At 42.0% G+C, this 16,907-nt stretch overlaps 1 protein-coding gene across 1 annotated transcript in view; it reads left to right on the forward strand.

The window, feature by feature from the left end:
* RGL1 (ral guanine nucleotide dissociation stimulator like 1) overlaps positions 1-16,907 on the forward strand; it is a 132,023-nt gene that overhangs the window by 65,744 nt on the left and 49,372 nt on the right. Inside the window, exon 5 of the mRNA XM_082655042.1 lies at positions 14,893-15,077. Coding sequence (XP_082511168.1) covers positions 14,893-15,077 — 185 coding nt within the window. The remainder of the gene's footprint in view (positions 1-14,892; positions 15,078-16,907) is intronic.

Raw genomic sequence — 16,907 nt, forward strand, 5'->3', positions numbered from 1 at the left:
ATAATTTTATTGGATGGGCCATAACCTTCCAGAAAACTAAACACACCAGTGTAGATATTTGAATGCCAAGTGCAAGGTGTGGTGAGTGGAAGAGATACCTTATTCCTAGAGGGCTTTAGGGAGGCTTCTTGGAAGAGGTGACATCTGAAGCAGGCTTTGAAGGAGCGTGAAGGTTTGGATGGTAGAGCCGTTTAGGAAGAGGGGACAGTGGGATCAAATCAGGGAAGTGCAGAGTATATGATATTTGGGAGAACAACACAGAATTGGGGCAGCTGCTTCACTGTGTACATGTTGGGTGAGGGCAGCTAGTGGAGCTGAAGTTATCGTGAAAGGTTTGAATTTCTCACAAATTCAAGAGGGTTTGGACTTTCCCTGGTAAGCAGTGGGCAGTCAGCCCTAAAAAGTTTTTGCAGGAGGGAAGCTGTATAATCAGATAGGTAATTTGAGGGAATGGATTAGACTTACAACCTTTTTTTTTTTTCTTGTGGTTCTTTATTATCTCATTGTTGTGCCCAATCCAGATGCCGCTGCCTAGCCCATAAATGCCACATCAGCATCGCCTGGGAACTTGTTAGGAATGCAGAGTCTCAGGCCCGCCCCAGACTTAGATTAGAATCTGCATTTTAACAAGATCCTCAAGTGATTCCTATGTATTTTAAAGTTTGAGAATCGTAGGATTAGAGGGGTTTTGTTGTTGTTAGTTTTGTGTGTCCATGAAAACTTACAGAAATAATAATTTTTTTAAAAAAAGAACCTTTTTAGAATGAATTTTAAAACATATGTCAAAGAAGAGATACTCTACGAATTGAGTGGCCAGCTTGTCAAATGTAACCTCGATCTGTGACCAGATGCAGCAATAAGCATGTTGTCATCTACATATTTTGGAATTGCGTCACATCTAGAGCTACCATTCAACCAGTCACCTGAACACCCTGAGGAGAGTAACAGTATGAAAACTATCGAGAGCTTTGCTGTTTCCCAGGGGGTGTTTTGAGGTTAAATAGTTTTCTGGGAAGTAGCAGTTAAAGCAAATTGCTTTGTACTCTGGGCGTGAAGAGTGATGCTCATTCTTTCAAAGGCCTGTTCTAAAACTTCATTCAAATGAATTGTACACCAGGAACAGTAACGTGGGTGAGGCTCCAGGATAAGCTGTTTTAAAGGGCTTTACAGTTTTAAGCATATGAGGCCTTAACAAAGAGCTTCACATAGAACTCCCCTGAGGGGTCCATCATCTGAGGACAATGGTCCTTTCCTAAAGCCTCACAGTGAATTGGTAGAAAGTTCTTGACCCTTTTCCTCAGACTGAGTTGCCTTTTTAAAAAATTATGCCTGATGAAAATATGCCACTTTATCGTATAATGGGTCACTCTGTCCTACAGATACTGGAATGCTAAAATCCCTTCTCTCTGCTGACCTCTTTCTTCTTTCCATTTCCCTTTCTTCTGTCTTGTTGGGGTTTTTTCCCTCCACTTCTCCTTTTATTATTTTTCATCTCACTTGAGCATTCTCTTTTTCACAAGTTACCCTTCTGATCATTTCTGTGACTTGATAGGGTCACTGCTTTGTCTGTTTTTGGAGGAAATCAGGGAAGCACCTTGTCCATTCCACATGTAACACATGGAAAGTTCCTCGATCATCTCAGAGCTGCAGCAGCTGACTTGTAGCAGTGACTGAAGGCTTCCTGATGGCCGATAGATGTGTAGGAGATATGGCTATATGCCAGTTCTCAGTGGGGGAGTTCTGCCCCCAGAGGACATTTGGCAAGATCTGGAGAATTTTGGGTTGTTTCAACTTGGTGGGGAGGTGCTCTGGCATCTAGTGGGCAGAGGCCAGGATTGCTGCAAAACATTCTGCCATGTGCAAGACCGGCCCCTCTCCCCGCTGCAACAAAGAATTACCTGACCCTAAATATCAATAGTGCCTAGGTAAGAAACCCTGCTGGATGGTGATGAGGCTGCTGCAGTGCTCAAGTGAAAACTGTCTTTATTTATGAACATCTAAATATATGTAAAAATAATACCATACTTACTTGGAAATTTATTTATTTATGCCCCTTCTTATAATTAGGCGAATCCAATGCTGAGGTGGCCATGGAGCCAGCCTCATGGAAGGTGACAGACCCTGGGAAACGAGGCTGGAGAACTCACACTCAAGCTCCTCCTCCACCACTGTCACTTCACCTCTCTCGGTTTCAGTCTCTTTTCCTGACAAATGAGTGCTCTGAGATCCTTTCAAGTTTAAGGATGCCTAGGATAAAATTTATTTAGCTTTCTTTAAATCTTTTTTTTTTGCGGTACGCGGGCCTCTCACTGTTGTGGCCTCTCCCGGTGCGGAGCACAGGCTCCGGACGCGCAGGCTCAGCGGCCATGGCTCACGGGCCCAGCCGCTCTGCGGCATGTGGGATCTTCCCGGACCGGGGCACGAACCCGTGTCCCCTGCATTGGCTGGCGGACCCCCAACCACTGCGCCACCAGGGAATCCCTCTTTTCATCTTCTTAAAAATGAATATCAGAAGCAGAGATATGGTCCAAATATTATATTGATCGTTTGAGAGGTGCCCTTTACTGCTTGTCTCTGTTGGAAAGACTGGGTAACCAGTTTTGATAAAATAGGAAAGAAAAAATACACAGCTTCTTTGATTTCCTTATTATTAATCGTGACATCAGAACTGCTGGCTAGGATCATAAATAAAGAGATGGACTAAAGCATTGTATTGTGGGGTCAGGCAAGGAGCAGCAAAATGCCCATTGTTTTCCTTTGCTGCAAATCTGTGTTCTTGTGATTTCAGGTGGGAAACAGACGGCAGGAATTCAGTGACATTCTAAGAAGTAAACATCCTGTTTTAGGACAGATGCCTTCAGTTTTGCAGCCCAGGGATATGGGGGGTGGAGGTGGGGAATCACTACTGGGTTTAACTATGAAAAGGAAAATGCTCAACTATTGTTTGGTTTTTCAGTTTTTGTTGTAAAGCATAGAACAAGGCTTACATTTGATACAGGCTCCCAAGTCCCAAGGTAACAGTCTTTCCTGTATTTCTGAATATGGATCTAATGAACCTTTTAAAGGATAAAAGAACTTAAAAGAAGGCAGAAATGTGCAAATAACAGATGAAACAGTCAAGATGAAAGATTGGTTTCTGGTGTCTTGGACCACAACTGGCTAGTGTTCTTCATGAATTTCAAAAAGTATCTGATTGTGCTGTGACTCTCACTTGTAATTCCAGTCCCGAGTATGCCCGGTTCAGGCTTTGTGTGATATCAGGACCTTTAAAGTTATCTGGCTAAAGTAAGAATTCCTTCAGTTGCAGGGAATTCAACTTGCAAGGATTTTAGATGTTGGAATCTTTGCCACACGGTGATTTCTGATGTTAGCACTAGACTGATGTAAATAATAAGTCATGCCATGTTTGTTTCTACAAGCCCTAAACTTGTCACTGTTGGGAAATCAGGGAACTCACTTCCTATGACAGAAGAAGACATCTCTGCCAACATTCATTCTACCTGCGCCCCTTTCCTCCTTCCTGCCGACACTTTTACATGAGAAAATGCTATCTATTTAGAATAATAAAATCTGAACCAGATGGGAAAAGGAAACTTTCCTTAGTGCAGATTTATTACAATCATTGAATTCAGAAGTGAAGAGAACATGAAGAAGGGATATTAACCATACAGAGCCTTGACACCGTGAATCTTCACTCTCTGAAATGTATTTGAGATTAGAATATCATATATATACATATATATATATATACACACACACACACACAGAACTTTATTTAAAGATGTTTAAAACTATTCAGGAATTACGCTTTTTTATTCCTTTTAAAAAATTACTATTGTAATGTTGAAATAATTTCAGTTTTTTTTCTTTAATTGACTCTCATCACTTCCCTTCTGGAATGCCATGTTTTGTTTTCTCAAACTCTTTACCATAGCAGTGGTTTAAACCACTGAAATCATACTGCTTTCATCTCCAGACATTCAGATGATATAAAAGTCATTCTTGTAATCTTTTCCCAGAAGTTGTAAATAGTGACACCAGGTTTTAGCCAGTGGTAAAGAGTCCTATAAATATTAGTATCCAAGATATTGGAAACATTTTAAAGAAAAGGGAGATGAGTTAAAGGAAGTTGGCTGTAATTCTTTAATATCTGGGAAACTTTACAGTGGAAGGTATTAACAAGTCTTCCCAGTGAGTTTGCGATCAATATTCATTCCATCAAATTCAAATAACCTAAGAAGGCAATTGAAATCAATCTCAGTGATTGTAACAAAACTGGGGCAAAGAAAGAAGAGTAAAGAACAGAGCAAAAATAAGATTTAAAACTCCAAATTTAGAAGAATTAAAGGCTATAATGTGAAAGGAATATTTTTAAAAAGTAAAACAAAAGTAGAAATGGAGATGCAATAAACCACATAAAAGAGCCTGGTATTGTCTTTAAAACATCCATACTGGACAAAGAAAAACAAAGTATAGTTTTAAAAAACTCATTGAAATCTTGAATCAAAATTATGCATTTAAGGGAAGAGTGCAGGCTCCCAAGCAGAAATTACTTTTCTAATAATGGAGGAATGAAACAACATCGATAATCATTGATTCAGAGAGAAGAATAAATGGCCGCCTGAGAATCTCCTAAGGTCCTCTACATGTTAGAGAAAGGTAAAGAGACATCACAACCAGACTCTGTCCCTTGATCACCCTGCAGCGGCAGAGATGATGGAAATGATGATACCACTGTCACCTCTCTGACCACCACCACTGGCTACAGTTTGGGGTGTACTTACCTTAGTGCAAGGCTTTCTGCTAGGCATTTTGTACCTTCTTTTACCATCACAGACATGCTGTGAGATATTGTCCTGATTTTATAGGTGTGTAAACTGAGGCTCCGGAAAAGTTACGTGCTTTGACTAAGATCAAGCAACTGGTTAATGACAGGTCTGATATTTGATCTCAGGTCCAATTGACTCCAGGACTTGGATTTCTCACCGTTTTGCTCTCAGGCCTGTTATTTCAAAAATAGTGTTGGGATCTCTGGTGCTCATAAATTCCCCCTGCCCCCTCACCCCTGCCGCCATATTTGTCTATATGACAGTAAAAGGGCTGCAGAGAGAAGTACATGAGGAACTAGGGTATAGTCTCACCGTTGTGACTAGTGCTTTAGCTTGTTAGCATTCTGAGATTGTACAGTTTGGGATTATTTCCTTTAGCCTGTGTTGTTTTGCCTGGCTTTTTAATGAAATGAACACCCCAAGCAAGGTCCCCAAACAGCTGTTAGAAATGTGGAAGTTAGGCTTGTTTCCTGGGGAAGGAGATGGGTTGGAGGATGTGAGTAAAGAAGAAGGAAGACCAGATTGGTCAGGCCCATCAATCTGAGCGCCTGCTTCCTGTTCTTGGTTCTTGTAGCATCTGTCATCCCCAACGGAAACTCCATTCTAATGGTGAAAACTGTAGAACGCCTCAGCAATTTTTTCATTAGAGACGTATTTATAGCATAAAAACTCCCTTCTCGGACTGTGAGGAATTGGAGAATAATGAGTTACTGAGGTCCCTGAAAAATAACTGGTGAGCGGCGGTGTCTCTTTCTAATAATAATGGCTAGAGTTCATTGGCTGCTTCGTAGGAATAGTCCCTGTGTTAAGTACTGAGTATCCTTTTAATACCCTTATAATAACTCTATGTGTTATTATTCCTGTTTTACAGATGACGAGTCTGCGACATAGAGAGGTTAAGGAACATGTCCAAGGTCATACAGTGAATAAATGAGAGAGTGGAATTTAACCCAGGCTTTAACCTCAACACTGTGTGGTCTCTACTTCTTTCCCTGTGATAAAAATGAGACTATTTCTCTTAAGTACTTAGGTTGGACCCTCTTGTTCATCTCTTTTTCCCCCTTAGGACATTTTAAACAACAGTTTTACATTTATATAAAAATTGAGCCAATAATACAGAGTTCCCATATACCTTCCCCACAGTTTACCCTATTATTAACTTCTAACACGAATATACATATTTGTTATAATTAATGAATCAATGCATTGTTAACTAAAGTTCATAGTTTAGTCAGAGTTCCTTATTTTTATTTTTACGTAATGGCCCTGTTCTGTTCCAGGATCCCATCCAGGACACTGCATTACATTTAGTTGGGATATCTCTCTAGGTTCCTATTGGCTGTGACAGTTTTTGACTTTTCTTGTTTCTGATGACCTTGACAGTGTTGAGGGGTACTGATCCAGATATATTTTAGGACACCCCTTTATTAGAATTTTTCTTGTAATTAGACAGATATTTTTCCTCATAGTTAGACTGAATTTATGAGGTTTGAGAGAAATATCACAGAGATAAAATACCATTCTCATCACATACTTTCAACATGGTTTACGACTGTTGATGTTGGCCTTGATCACTGGATGAAGTTGTTATTTTTCAGGTTTCTTCATGACATATGTCTTTTTTCCCCCTTCCTTTCCATACTATATTGTTTGGAAGGAAGTCACTATGCACAACCCCTTTGGTTTGCTTCCCTTCTTTTAGGGTAAAGTATCTACCTAATTTATTTGGAAAACTTCTGCATGGGAGATTTGTCTCGCCCATTTATTAATTTATTCAGTCTTTTACTTATATCAGTATGGACTCATGGAAATTTATTTATACTGTGGGATATAATGCAGTGCTACTTTATGTATTTTATTGCTCAGATTATTCCAGCTTTGGCCATTGGGAACTCTTCTGGTTGACTCCTGTGTCACTTTCACACATCCCTATTATTGTATTTGAGCCCTTCCTTACTTTATGGCACTACAAGACGTTCTAGACTCATCTTGTATATTTCCCATCCCAGTCTTAGAATCAGCCATTTCTTCAAGGAGACCTGGTTCTTTTTTTTTTTTTTTTTTTTAGATTTTCAGGAGACCTTAAAGTTTTGTTTTTTTTAATATTTATTTTTGGCTGTGTTGGGTCTTCGTTTCTGTGCGAGTGCTTTCTCTAGTTGCGGCAAGCGGGGGCCACTCTTCATCGCGGTGCGTGGGCCTCTCACTGTCGCGGCCTCTCTTGTTGCGGAGCACAGGCTCCAGACGCGCAGGCTCAGTAGTTGTGGCTCACAGGCCCAGCTGCTCCGCGGCATGTGGGATCCTCCCGGACCAGGGCTCGAACCCGTGTCCCCTGCATTGGCAGGCAGATTCTCAACCAGTGCGCCACCAGGGAAGCCTGACCTGGTTCTTTTTATTGGAGAATGATACTAGAAACCAAGATCTGGGTGCTAGGTGTGCTCATCGCTACTGGGGTGTCATTTCTTCTGGCCCTGTCAGCTGACATGGCTAGGAAATATATGTGTAAATACGTATACCTATAAATATTTCTATGTATAACCATCTATACATTATATTAAATATGAATTTTCACTGATGCCTGCAACTCTAATCCTTACCACATGGACCATTCTAGCTTCCTCCCCTTGCTTATTTGTGAGTATCCTCTCCAGCAGTGAGAAAACCAGCTTCTACCCTCTGCCTTCCATTTACTTAATTGTTCAGTTTCAGTATATATGTACAGCTGTATCAGAATCGTTAACTCGTACCCCCGAGGGAAACAACTTTCTCAACCAGAGTCCAGTGTTGATGTGTAGTTCCTTTTGCCTTTAGTCCTTAATCTTATAGATTGTAATTCTTCTTTTTTAAAATAATGAAAATAGCTAATGTTTTTGAGCACTGACTATGTCTTAGGGACTATTCTAAATACTTCAGATATATTATCTCTTTTAGGCCTCACAAGAACTCTGTGAGGAGGGATCTATTACTGTATGCATTCTACAGATGAGGAAGCAGAGGCATAAAGAGGTTGGGTTTGTCTGATTAACCAGAGAGTCAGTCTGACTCCGGAGAATGTGTGTAACCACATTGGCTCTACCGCTCATGAAAAACAGGCATTTAGGGGACCTCTTAGTTTTGTTCCTTTTCTAATGGAGTGCAGTCACTGACATACTGAGTAAGGTTTGGTAATATAGGATTAAGTCTCTGCACAACAATTCTCTTCAATTTCTGTAAATTTACATTCAGTTGCCAGGGTCTGCACATGTAGTTTGGGAATGAAAGACAGGTGTGTAAACACTTGATTTTGAGTTATTGGTTTTGAGCTCATCTCCTCCTTCCCTTGACCCTTTCCCACCCATATTTACTCTTTCTACTGCGTGTCCTTTCCTATCCCAATCTTTTTCTTCCTCCTTCTTGCCTTGGAGGTTTTCCTCTTCTTTAACTGCCCATGGCCCTTCACTGGCTTTTCTGCCCTATATTGCCTTCTGGTGCTTAGTCCCTACTCTGGCTTTGTTTACATTTATTTCCCTGGATCTCTCTTAATTCCTCTTTTACTTTCCCTCCCAGCGTTCTAACGTCTACTCACCACCAGTACCAAAATGTACAATGGAAAATGTACAAGAAAGCATTGCAAGATTACCTTGACGAGTCTAGATAATGTTTCCATCCTTTACATGCTTTTACAGGCAAAAAAAAGGAAAAAAAAAATCTCTGCATCTCCCTTTGTTCTTTCTCATCAAGAAAACCATCTAGCCAGGGGTCTTAGAGGCAGACTGTAACTGGCAGCCTTCCCAGAAACAGCAGAAAATCATTCTGTGACTAGGAGAACAAGGTGGAGGGTCTAGCTCAGAGTCAGTGTCAAGGTTACTTTGCTTTCTTTCCCTGAAGGGCAAAGTGCATTGGCTCCCACCCAGAGGGCCTGGCAGTGTCCTGTGCTACACTGCTTCAAAGGCCACCCTCTACATAGATCTTTTTACCTTTTCATTATCTATATTAGGGAAAGATCCAATTCTTGGAGAGTATCCTAAAATAGAAAAAATGTTTTGCTGCTTTTAAAAAATGTTTCCATACCTAATCTTCTGCTGATGATTAAGTAACGATAAATTATTACCTCAGGGCTTCCCTGGTGGCACAGTGGTTGAGAGTCCGCCTGCCAATGCAGGGGACACGGGTTTGTGCCCCGGTCCGGGAAGATCCCACATGCCGTGGAGCAGCTGGGCCTGTGAGCCATGGCCGCTGAGCCTGCGCGTCCGGAGCCTGTGCTCCACAACGGGAGAGGCCACAACAGTGAGAGGCCCGCATACCGCAAAAAAAAAAAAAAAAAAAAAAAAAAAAAATTACCTCAAATAGATTTCTGGGGAGAGAAAGCTCTAAATGGACAGAGTTATTCTTTTTGTCATAATAATCCTATTTCTTGGCTTGGAAGTTATACATCATGGGAGCGATGACCTCATACCTAGAAGGTTTTTTTTTTATTAAACCTTTTACCAATTCTAGAGTATTTTACTACCTATGCAATTTTAACATGATTTAATGTATTTATCTTAAAATCCCTGTATGTATTAAAAATCTGTGGTTTGAGCATAATAGCCTAATGCTCACCTCAGTCAGCCCTCTTACTCTGCATTGCACGCTTGAAGGTCCCTGAGAGTGATTAGAAGTTTTGTACTATTTCCTTATACCTCTCAGCTAAGACATCTGTCTGATGTCTTCCAACCAGGTATTCTTAAGTGTGATTTCTGTTTGGCTAAGAAATCAAATGAGCATAGCAAATCTCATCATGCTCCATTTCTCCCCTCTTTTCCTATTCTTTAAACAGTTCTTCCTATGTCTCTTAAAAGTGTCTTGCTTTCTCTCACCTCAGGACCTTTGCTTACGCTGTTACCCCAGAGTCTTCACCCTGCTAATTCTCCCTTATCCTTAAGATCTCAGCTTTAACGTCATTTCCTCAGGGAAGCACTCCATGGAGCCCTGACCAGGTTTACTCTCTCTGAAGGTAAATACCCTAGACTCCCCTACTGTGACATTCATCACATAAATAGTTTTTGTGAATATGGAAAATAAAGGGTACTCAATAAATATTAGTTGGATTAGTGAATTCATTTTCCCCAGGGGTCTGTTCTATTACCAGTAAAAGTCTTAGAAACCGCATCTGGGTCTGGACACGACTTCCTTCCTTCACATACTGCAAGAACTTGCACCTTGCCAAGGATGTCTGAGGTAGAGAAAGCAATGCTGGTTGTCTGCTCTGCCATCAGATTTGGGTCTTGCCCCTGCTCTCCCCACCCCCCATCCAGTCATTCTTAATCAGACACACACGTTCCCTTGGGAGTGAGGACTGCTGGCTTTTCTCCTTACTGAGTTTAGATTATGTCACAATCTTAATCTTTCCATTTGGCTTCAGAAATTACTTCTTCAGTCTTCACAAGTTTTTTCTTTTTAATTTTTTAATTTATCATTTATTTTTGGCTGTGTTAGATCTTTGTTGCTGTGCGTGGGCTTTCTCTAGTTGTGGTGAGTGGGAGCTACTCTTTGTTATGGTGTGCAGGCTTCTCATCGCCGTGGCTGCTTTTGTTGCAAAGCATGGGCTCTAGGCACGTGGGCTTCACTAGTTGTGGCTCGCGGGCTCTAGAGCACAGGCTCAGTAGTTGTGGTGCACGGGCTTAGTTGCTCCGCAGCATGTGGGATCTTCCCGGACCAGGGCTTGAACCCATGTCCCCTGCATTGGCAGGCGAGTTCCTAACCACTGCACCATCAGGGAAGTCCCTCTATTACACTTTGATGTTCCTGAATTGATCTGTCCTGAGGGGGGCTAACTCAGGGGTGTGTGTGTGAGTGTGTGGTGTGTGTGTGTGTGTGGTGTGTGTGTGTGTGGTGTGTGTGAGTGTGTGTGTGGTGTGTGTGAGTGTATGTGTGGTGTGTGTGTGAGTGTGTGAGTGTGTGGGGTGTGTGTGTGGTGTGTGTGTGGTGTGTGTGAGTGTGTGGTGTGTGTGTGGTGTGTCTGTGTGTGTGTGTGTGGTGTGTCTGTGTGGTGTGAGTGTATGTGTGGGGTGTGTGTGTGGTGCGTGTGTGGTGTGTGTGAGTGTGTGGTGTCTGTGTGTGGGGGGTGGTATTTGTTCACAGTGTTTGCCTTCCTCCAGCAGGCCTGGAGCCACAAGTGTTGCAGGAGCATGCTTTGTATCCTGTAGCACTCTATTTTACGTGGCAGTTTCCTTGAGTTCTTTCCATGAGTGCTGATTGATGTTCACTGAGCCATACCTTTTTTAATCCCTTCCTTTTGTGACTTACGGCAAGTAGTCTTAAGACTGCCAACAGTTATGTTTCTCTCCAGATACCTCAATATCCTTATTGACATTATGTCATTTGAAATTCAACTGATCAGTGTCAGGTAGATGAAGGCAGGTATTATTATGTCTCTTCTCCAGATAAGGGTCAGTGGAGCTAAGTGATCTGTCCCACTCCCATTGTTCACAGGTGGCACAGTGAGGATGGGAACCAGGTTTTCCTCTGGAACCTCATTTCTTGTTCTGTGCATAGAGCCAAGTAGCTTCTCTAGTTTAACAGTCACACCTTTCCTGTAAGGTTGTGACTTTTAACGAGGGCTTCCCTTCGTTATTAAGGTTCTTTACACCTTCCAATTAACCAGTTCTGGTTAGAATGTACCTTAGATCTTAGGAGTGGAGCCAGGAAAGGTAAGATGGAAAAATCACTGGCCAGTAATCCTGTTGTCTCTGTCATGATTTTGTGATGTTGCTTTCCTTTCTGAAATTTCAAACGTTTCACATTTTATCTGCTTCTTAGCCTATCAAGAACGAAAGTTTCTTCCCAGGACTGGCAAACATAAAGCTGCTCTGAGCTTGGGCACACGTCCAGGCCTTTCCAGAAAGCCTGCCTCCCTGGGATGCTGATAAAACTCTGCTAATAAGAGGACAGGGGTCTGCCTCGTGTTGTATTGTGTTGTCTGTATGTGTCTTTTCCTTCTTCTCTTTATTCTTCCTCCTCTGCCTTCATTTCTCTTTTGTCTGAAAATGCTTTTTAATTCAATGTCTGGGTTTGTAGTGACTTTTCAAAGCCCTCTTGCGCTAAGCTGTGGGAAGGGCACTGTCACAAAGAGTAAAATGAGTCGATTAACAACGCTAGTAGAAAATACCAGTCTGAGGAGGACAAAATGTGCACCTAAAGGTGAGTCCAGTATGGATTAAGGTCCCCCTTCAGAATTCCCCTGGACCTTCCAAGGCTGCAGCTTTCCATGGAAGGAAGTCCTATACAACGTGCCCCATAGAAATATACAAGTACACAGAGATGTAAACAAGGATATTCATTTTGTAGTTGTAAGTGTGAGAACCTAACAATAACTTAACTACCTGTGCACTAGTAGAATACCTATATTAATTATGGTGTGTGCATGCAATGGATACTATGTAACCCTGAGAAACAGTGAGAGCTAGAGGTCCTGGCGTGGATGGAGAGGTGTCTATGACATACTATTCATGGGGGAAAAAAATCCATGGTTTATACATATGACATCTACTTAAATATGTAAACATATCCGTAGAAAAGTCTAGAAGGATATACTCCAAACTGTTCACACAAGGTCATGGTAATAAGATTAGAATGAAGGGGGGTAGATATTTTGTTGTTTTAATTTATAGATATTTGTGTATTTGTAATATTTACTTTTTTCAGTAAATTGTTTTGTAATTTTAAAACTAGCAATTATGGGGGGTAAATGAGTAAATGACATATTGATATGTTTTAACATCTGTCTTTTACTATAATTTTGGATTTCTACCTGGGTTTCTTTTAGGTTATGAACTTTTGAGGTGTTATCAGGGTCATTGAGTTGCTGGTCTCATTGTTGGTTGGATGCTCTTTTAGATTTTTAATTTAGTGATGTGAATTATCATCCCTCCATATCTGTCTTTTAATCACTGTCATCGAAAGAGTATTCCCTCATTGAAATATTAAAAAATATTAAGTGAGTGATAGTACTAATTAAATTAAATCACCCTTCTTTTGAGAAGTGCAAAACCGTACTGTAGGAGTCACCATAATGTATGCAAACGTCAGGTTTTCCTGAGTTCTGTGCCATCACCCCACCTATGTGCCTACCCCAGTTCTGGACTCAATGCTCGTGAGCAAAGAGGGGAAATTATTCACAGAAAAAGTCATCTTCCTTATAAAAATGAAATATTAGGATGCCGTCTCATCATTATCTTCTTCAATTCATGATATTTGGTTTTGGTGAAGAAAGGAGAAATAATGAGTGCCGTGTGTGGGCTCTCAAAATAATTGAAGTCCATCATTTCAGGGGGAGTTAGGGCTTCACCATATGAATTTGGGGGGCCATAAACATTCATAAATAACAGATGATGTGACAAGTGACCCGAATATTGAAGGTTCACTGACTAGAAGTTCATTAATTTCATTTTGCTCGTTCTTTCAATTAATCCCAGAGCCCAGATTAATTTCTTCTAGCTTTCTGTGAGGGAATGAAACTTTTGTTTCTCTCTTTTTTGAATCTGCACTGAAGATTTAGAAAATACTGAATTATTTCTATGGTTTTAAATGCCAACCTTAATTAATGGTTTTATGTCATCTATTTCTGCTGTAGCTATGTGAATATTATCGTTCCAAATGTCTTCATGTCCATATTGGTGAAACAGTGATCTCCACAGCAGTGAAAACAGTTAATTTCTTTCCCTTCTGTGTTTGTACGTCAGTTCCAAAAGTTCAGCATTAGATTGGCTTTAGCTGCATTTCTGCCTTGATCACAGTCTAGCTCTCTGCTATGAACTTGAGACCTGTGAAGTTTAGACACACCTATGAAAGTCCAGGCGGCGGTTTCATATATATGGATCATTATATCTTTTCGTTTCTTTGCAGTTCGTTAACTAAGCGAACAATTTGTTTGAAGTCTAATCAGATGGTAATTTTAAAATCTGCTAGACATTTTTTTTCAGCTGAAAAAATTTTAATTAGGTCTTTCGCTAAAACAAAGTGTCCCAGCTCTGTCAATAAAACATGCTTGGATTCATTTATAGTCCCTGTCATCTTCTCCGGCCATCGTCAATGGCTGCACCTTGTTCCTGGGGCTGGCTGGTCATTAGTGAGGCGAAGTACCATGTGCATGGGACACAGCCCAGCAAGTGCCCGACTCAGGAGTGGCTGTAAAGCCTTCTCTGAATATGAAGCGTAGGACAATAACACTCCAAAGTTGTCCTTTTTGTCAGCTGTTTGTCTCTTCCATTGAGTGAGGGGCTGCACCTACCTTAAAGAGAACAAGCTTGTGTTATTAGTAACATGAAAGGAGGGAAATGTGCCCCCATGATGACCCGGTCTCTTTTTGTGCCCTGGTCCTTGTTTCACCCAAGGTGGACTCAGCTGAGCCATCAGAAGAAGTCGCCCTCTCAATGAATGGCTTTGCTTATCAAGTTTTTCTCCTTTACTTTTCAAAACCTAACTTTCTACTCATACTGTTTCTCCCGCTGGAAACACATTGTCCTCTGGTAATTTGAAAAGTGAAAGGATAATTTTGTGAGGACGTTTTTGGTGCTATGCTGAAACCCTGGTGATCTTTGTAAAATTAAATTTACACATTATCTTTCCTAAACCTAGGCCCTTCCGCCCATCAAAGTTCTGGCCCACTGTCTGTTATTTCCTAAAATGTTATCACAGTAGATTTTGTGGTCTCTGACTTGAATGAATCCAGAATTGGAAACACATAATCTTGTTGTATACAGGTTACTTTGAAGTTGCTTCAGGACTCACTAAATCTTCTCTTCCGTGTCTTTTTTTGCCCTGTGTGGGTTTTTCCAAAGGTTATGGTCCTGTTTTTGTTGTTCTTTTTTTAACTTACCAGTCTTTCCCCAGCTCCCCAACCACCACTTAAAATAATACAAGGTAGTCAGGCTGTTTTCAGATGCTTTAACTTCACTGACATTGCTGGGAACTTGTAGGGAACTATCCATTGATCACTTGCCCAAGGTTTCCTGAGGCATGGCTGGGACAGGCTCTGGCGTCCAGGGCTGGTTTTGCGTCTCCAGAGCCAGTTGAGTGCAGTGACGTTCTGTTTTCTCTTTCTCAGTGCAATCGCCTCCATCCTGAGGGCCTGGCTTGACCAGTGCGCAGAGGACTTCCGGGAGCCCCCTCACTTCCCTTGCTTACAGAAGCTGCTGGATTATCTCAAGCAGATGATGCCAGGCTCTGACCCAGAGAGAAGAGCACAGAATCTTCTTGAGCAGTTTCACAAGCAAGAAGTAGAAACTGACAGTGAGTACTTACTTGTTTGATTCCAGGGAAGAAGCTAGATTCTGATCCTGCAAACCTCCACAGTGAGGAAATGTTCTCCCTGTACTTGTTGAATAGGAGGCCTTGGTTTCCTGCAGGACAGGCTGCTGGGGGATTGGGGACTGTGGTAAAATTCTCAAGGTTATTGAAGTACTAATTACAGGACCTATATAGCATTTTAGAGCAGAGAAGGGGATATTCAAGATCACCTAGTCCAACTCCCTCATTTTCTACGGGAGGAAACCGTGGCTCAGAGGTGAAGTGATTTCTCAGGGTTTCCTTTAATACCATAAAGAGGCCGATCTCCTTGATGGTCTTTTACCTTTCCTTGTCATCACACACCCCGCTGAACTTGAATTTGCTCTTCATTATCTGCCTAATTGGTTCCTCCTTCTAGCAAATGAAAGCGCCTCACAAACCACCACCCCCATTCAGCAGGCGAGGAATTAAATCCAGTTCTGCTCCTGTCCTCACAAAAGCTTGAAAAGCTCAGAAAAGATGTTTCTCCTTCAGCCGGAAAGCATCCCTGTAATCTGTCCCCTACTGGGGCAGATTACCATCATTTCGCATCTCTGATGGCCTCATCCAAAGGAAGTTTCTGTGGCTGTTTTTTCCTATCTGAGGAATTGACTGCCTATTTTCAAGGACAGAGGAAGGGCCACCACTGCAGGTCACGGGTGGCTTGGAACCATCAGGCTTTGAAGAAAGTCAGAAAGAGGCTAGGGCGGTCTTTCAGTGTGACGTTTTATCCCCTCACTGGCTGCTGGGGGATGGTTGCCATGGCAGCTGACCCACTTGGAGCTTCTGACAGGCACTTCCCTGAAGTGACGGCTGATTTCCTCAGTGAGGGAAAGGAAATGGTTCCTCAACACCGATAAGGGAAGCTGCATCAGCGCCAAAGAAAATAGCCTTAAATTCCAAACAGGACCTGTTGAATTTTTTACGTGTGGGGGACCAGAGAGGGGAAAATGCAATTGCATCATTAAAAGCTGACTGCCAAGTCCTCGGTATCTCTGATGACTTCATTTGCCGGGAATGTTTGAATACCAGGGGCACTCCTCCAGCTGCCGGACCTCAACTCCCTTCAGGGCCTCCCCTCCTGTCTTCGTGCTGGAGTGGATACACCATTAGAGCCCAGCTGTCCCCACGGGAGCTGCCCCTGGCTTCCGGCCTAATTGGGGAACCGGTGGGACCAGTGGTTCATTGTTTCCAACCGGGACTGGAAGGCCAGCTCATTTGGCAGGCTGAGGCAGGGGAGAACGAGATGGCCTGACTTTGGTAAAGCTTTTAGGCAATCCCAGAAATGAATTTTTTCTGTGTTTGGAAATTTTTAATCAAGAACTCTCTAAACTCTCTGTTTATTAAGTACAGGAATCATTACCGAAAAAGAGTTTTAGGAGCTTGGTTCCCATGTGCTTTTTTTTTACCCAGTTTCATGCCGGCAAAAGCAAACAAGCTCTCCTACATGTTTTCCAAAAGTGAAATCTTGCTTCGAGTTTTTACCTACTTACCACTGGAAAAGAATCAAAAGCAGAAACAGTGAAAGCATGGACTAGACCCCGGAGAGAAAGGACCATGTAATCTTCAGATACAGCAGCGTTGATCCAAGGCACATATCAGGCTGCTGTGGAGTGTTGGGTGAATGAGATCAAGCCTTAGCACATATACTCCTTGGCTGAAGTGGGCCAGCCTCTGCATTGCAGAGCGACTGGGACAGATTTATGCACAGTGGTTAGCAAGAGGGTTGAGAGGCCCATTCTGAACCTTTGGGATTTCAAATATCTTATTCCTCTACCCAGTGAGAGAGGACCA

The sequence above is a fragment of the Grampus griseus genome (genome assembly GCF_964374135.1).
Source record: "Grampus griseus genome assembly, chromosome: 1".
NCBI lineage: Eukaryota > Metazoa > Chordata > Mammalia > Artiodactyla > Delphinidae > Grampus > Grampus griseus.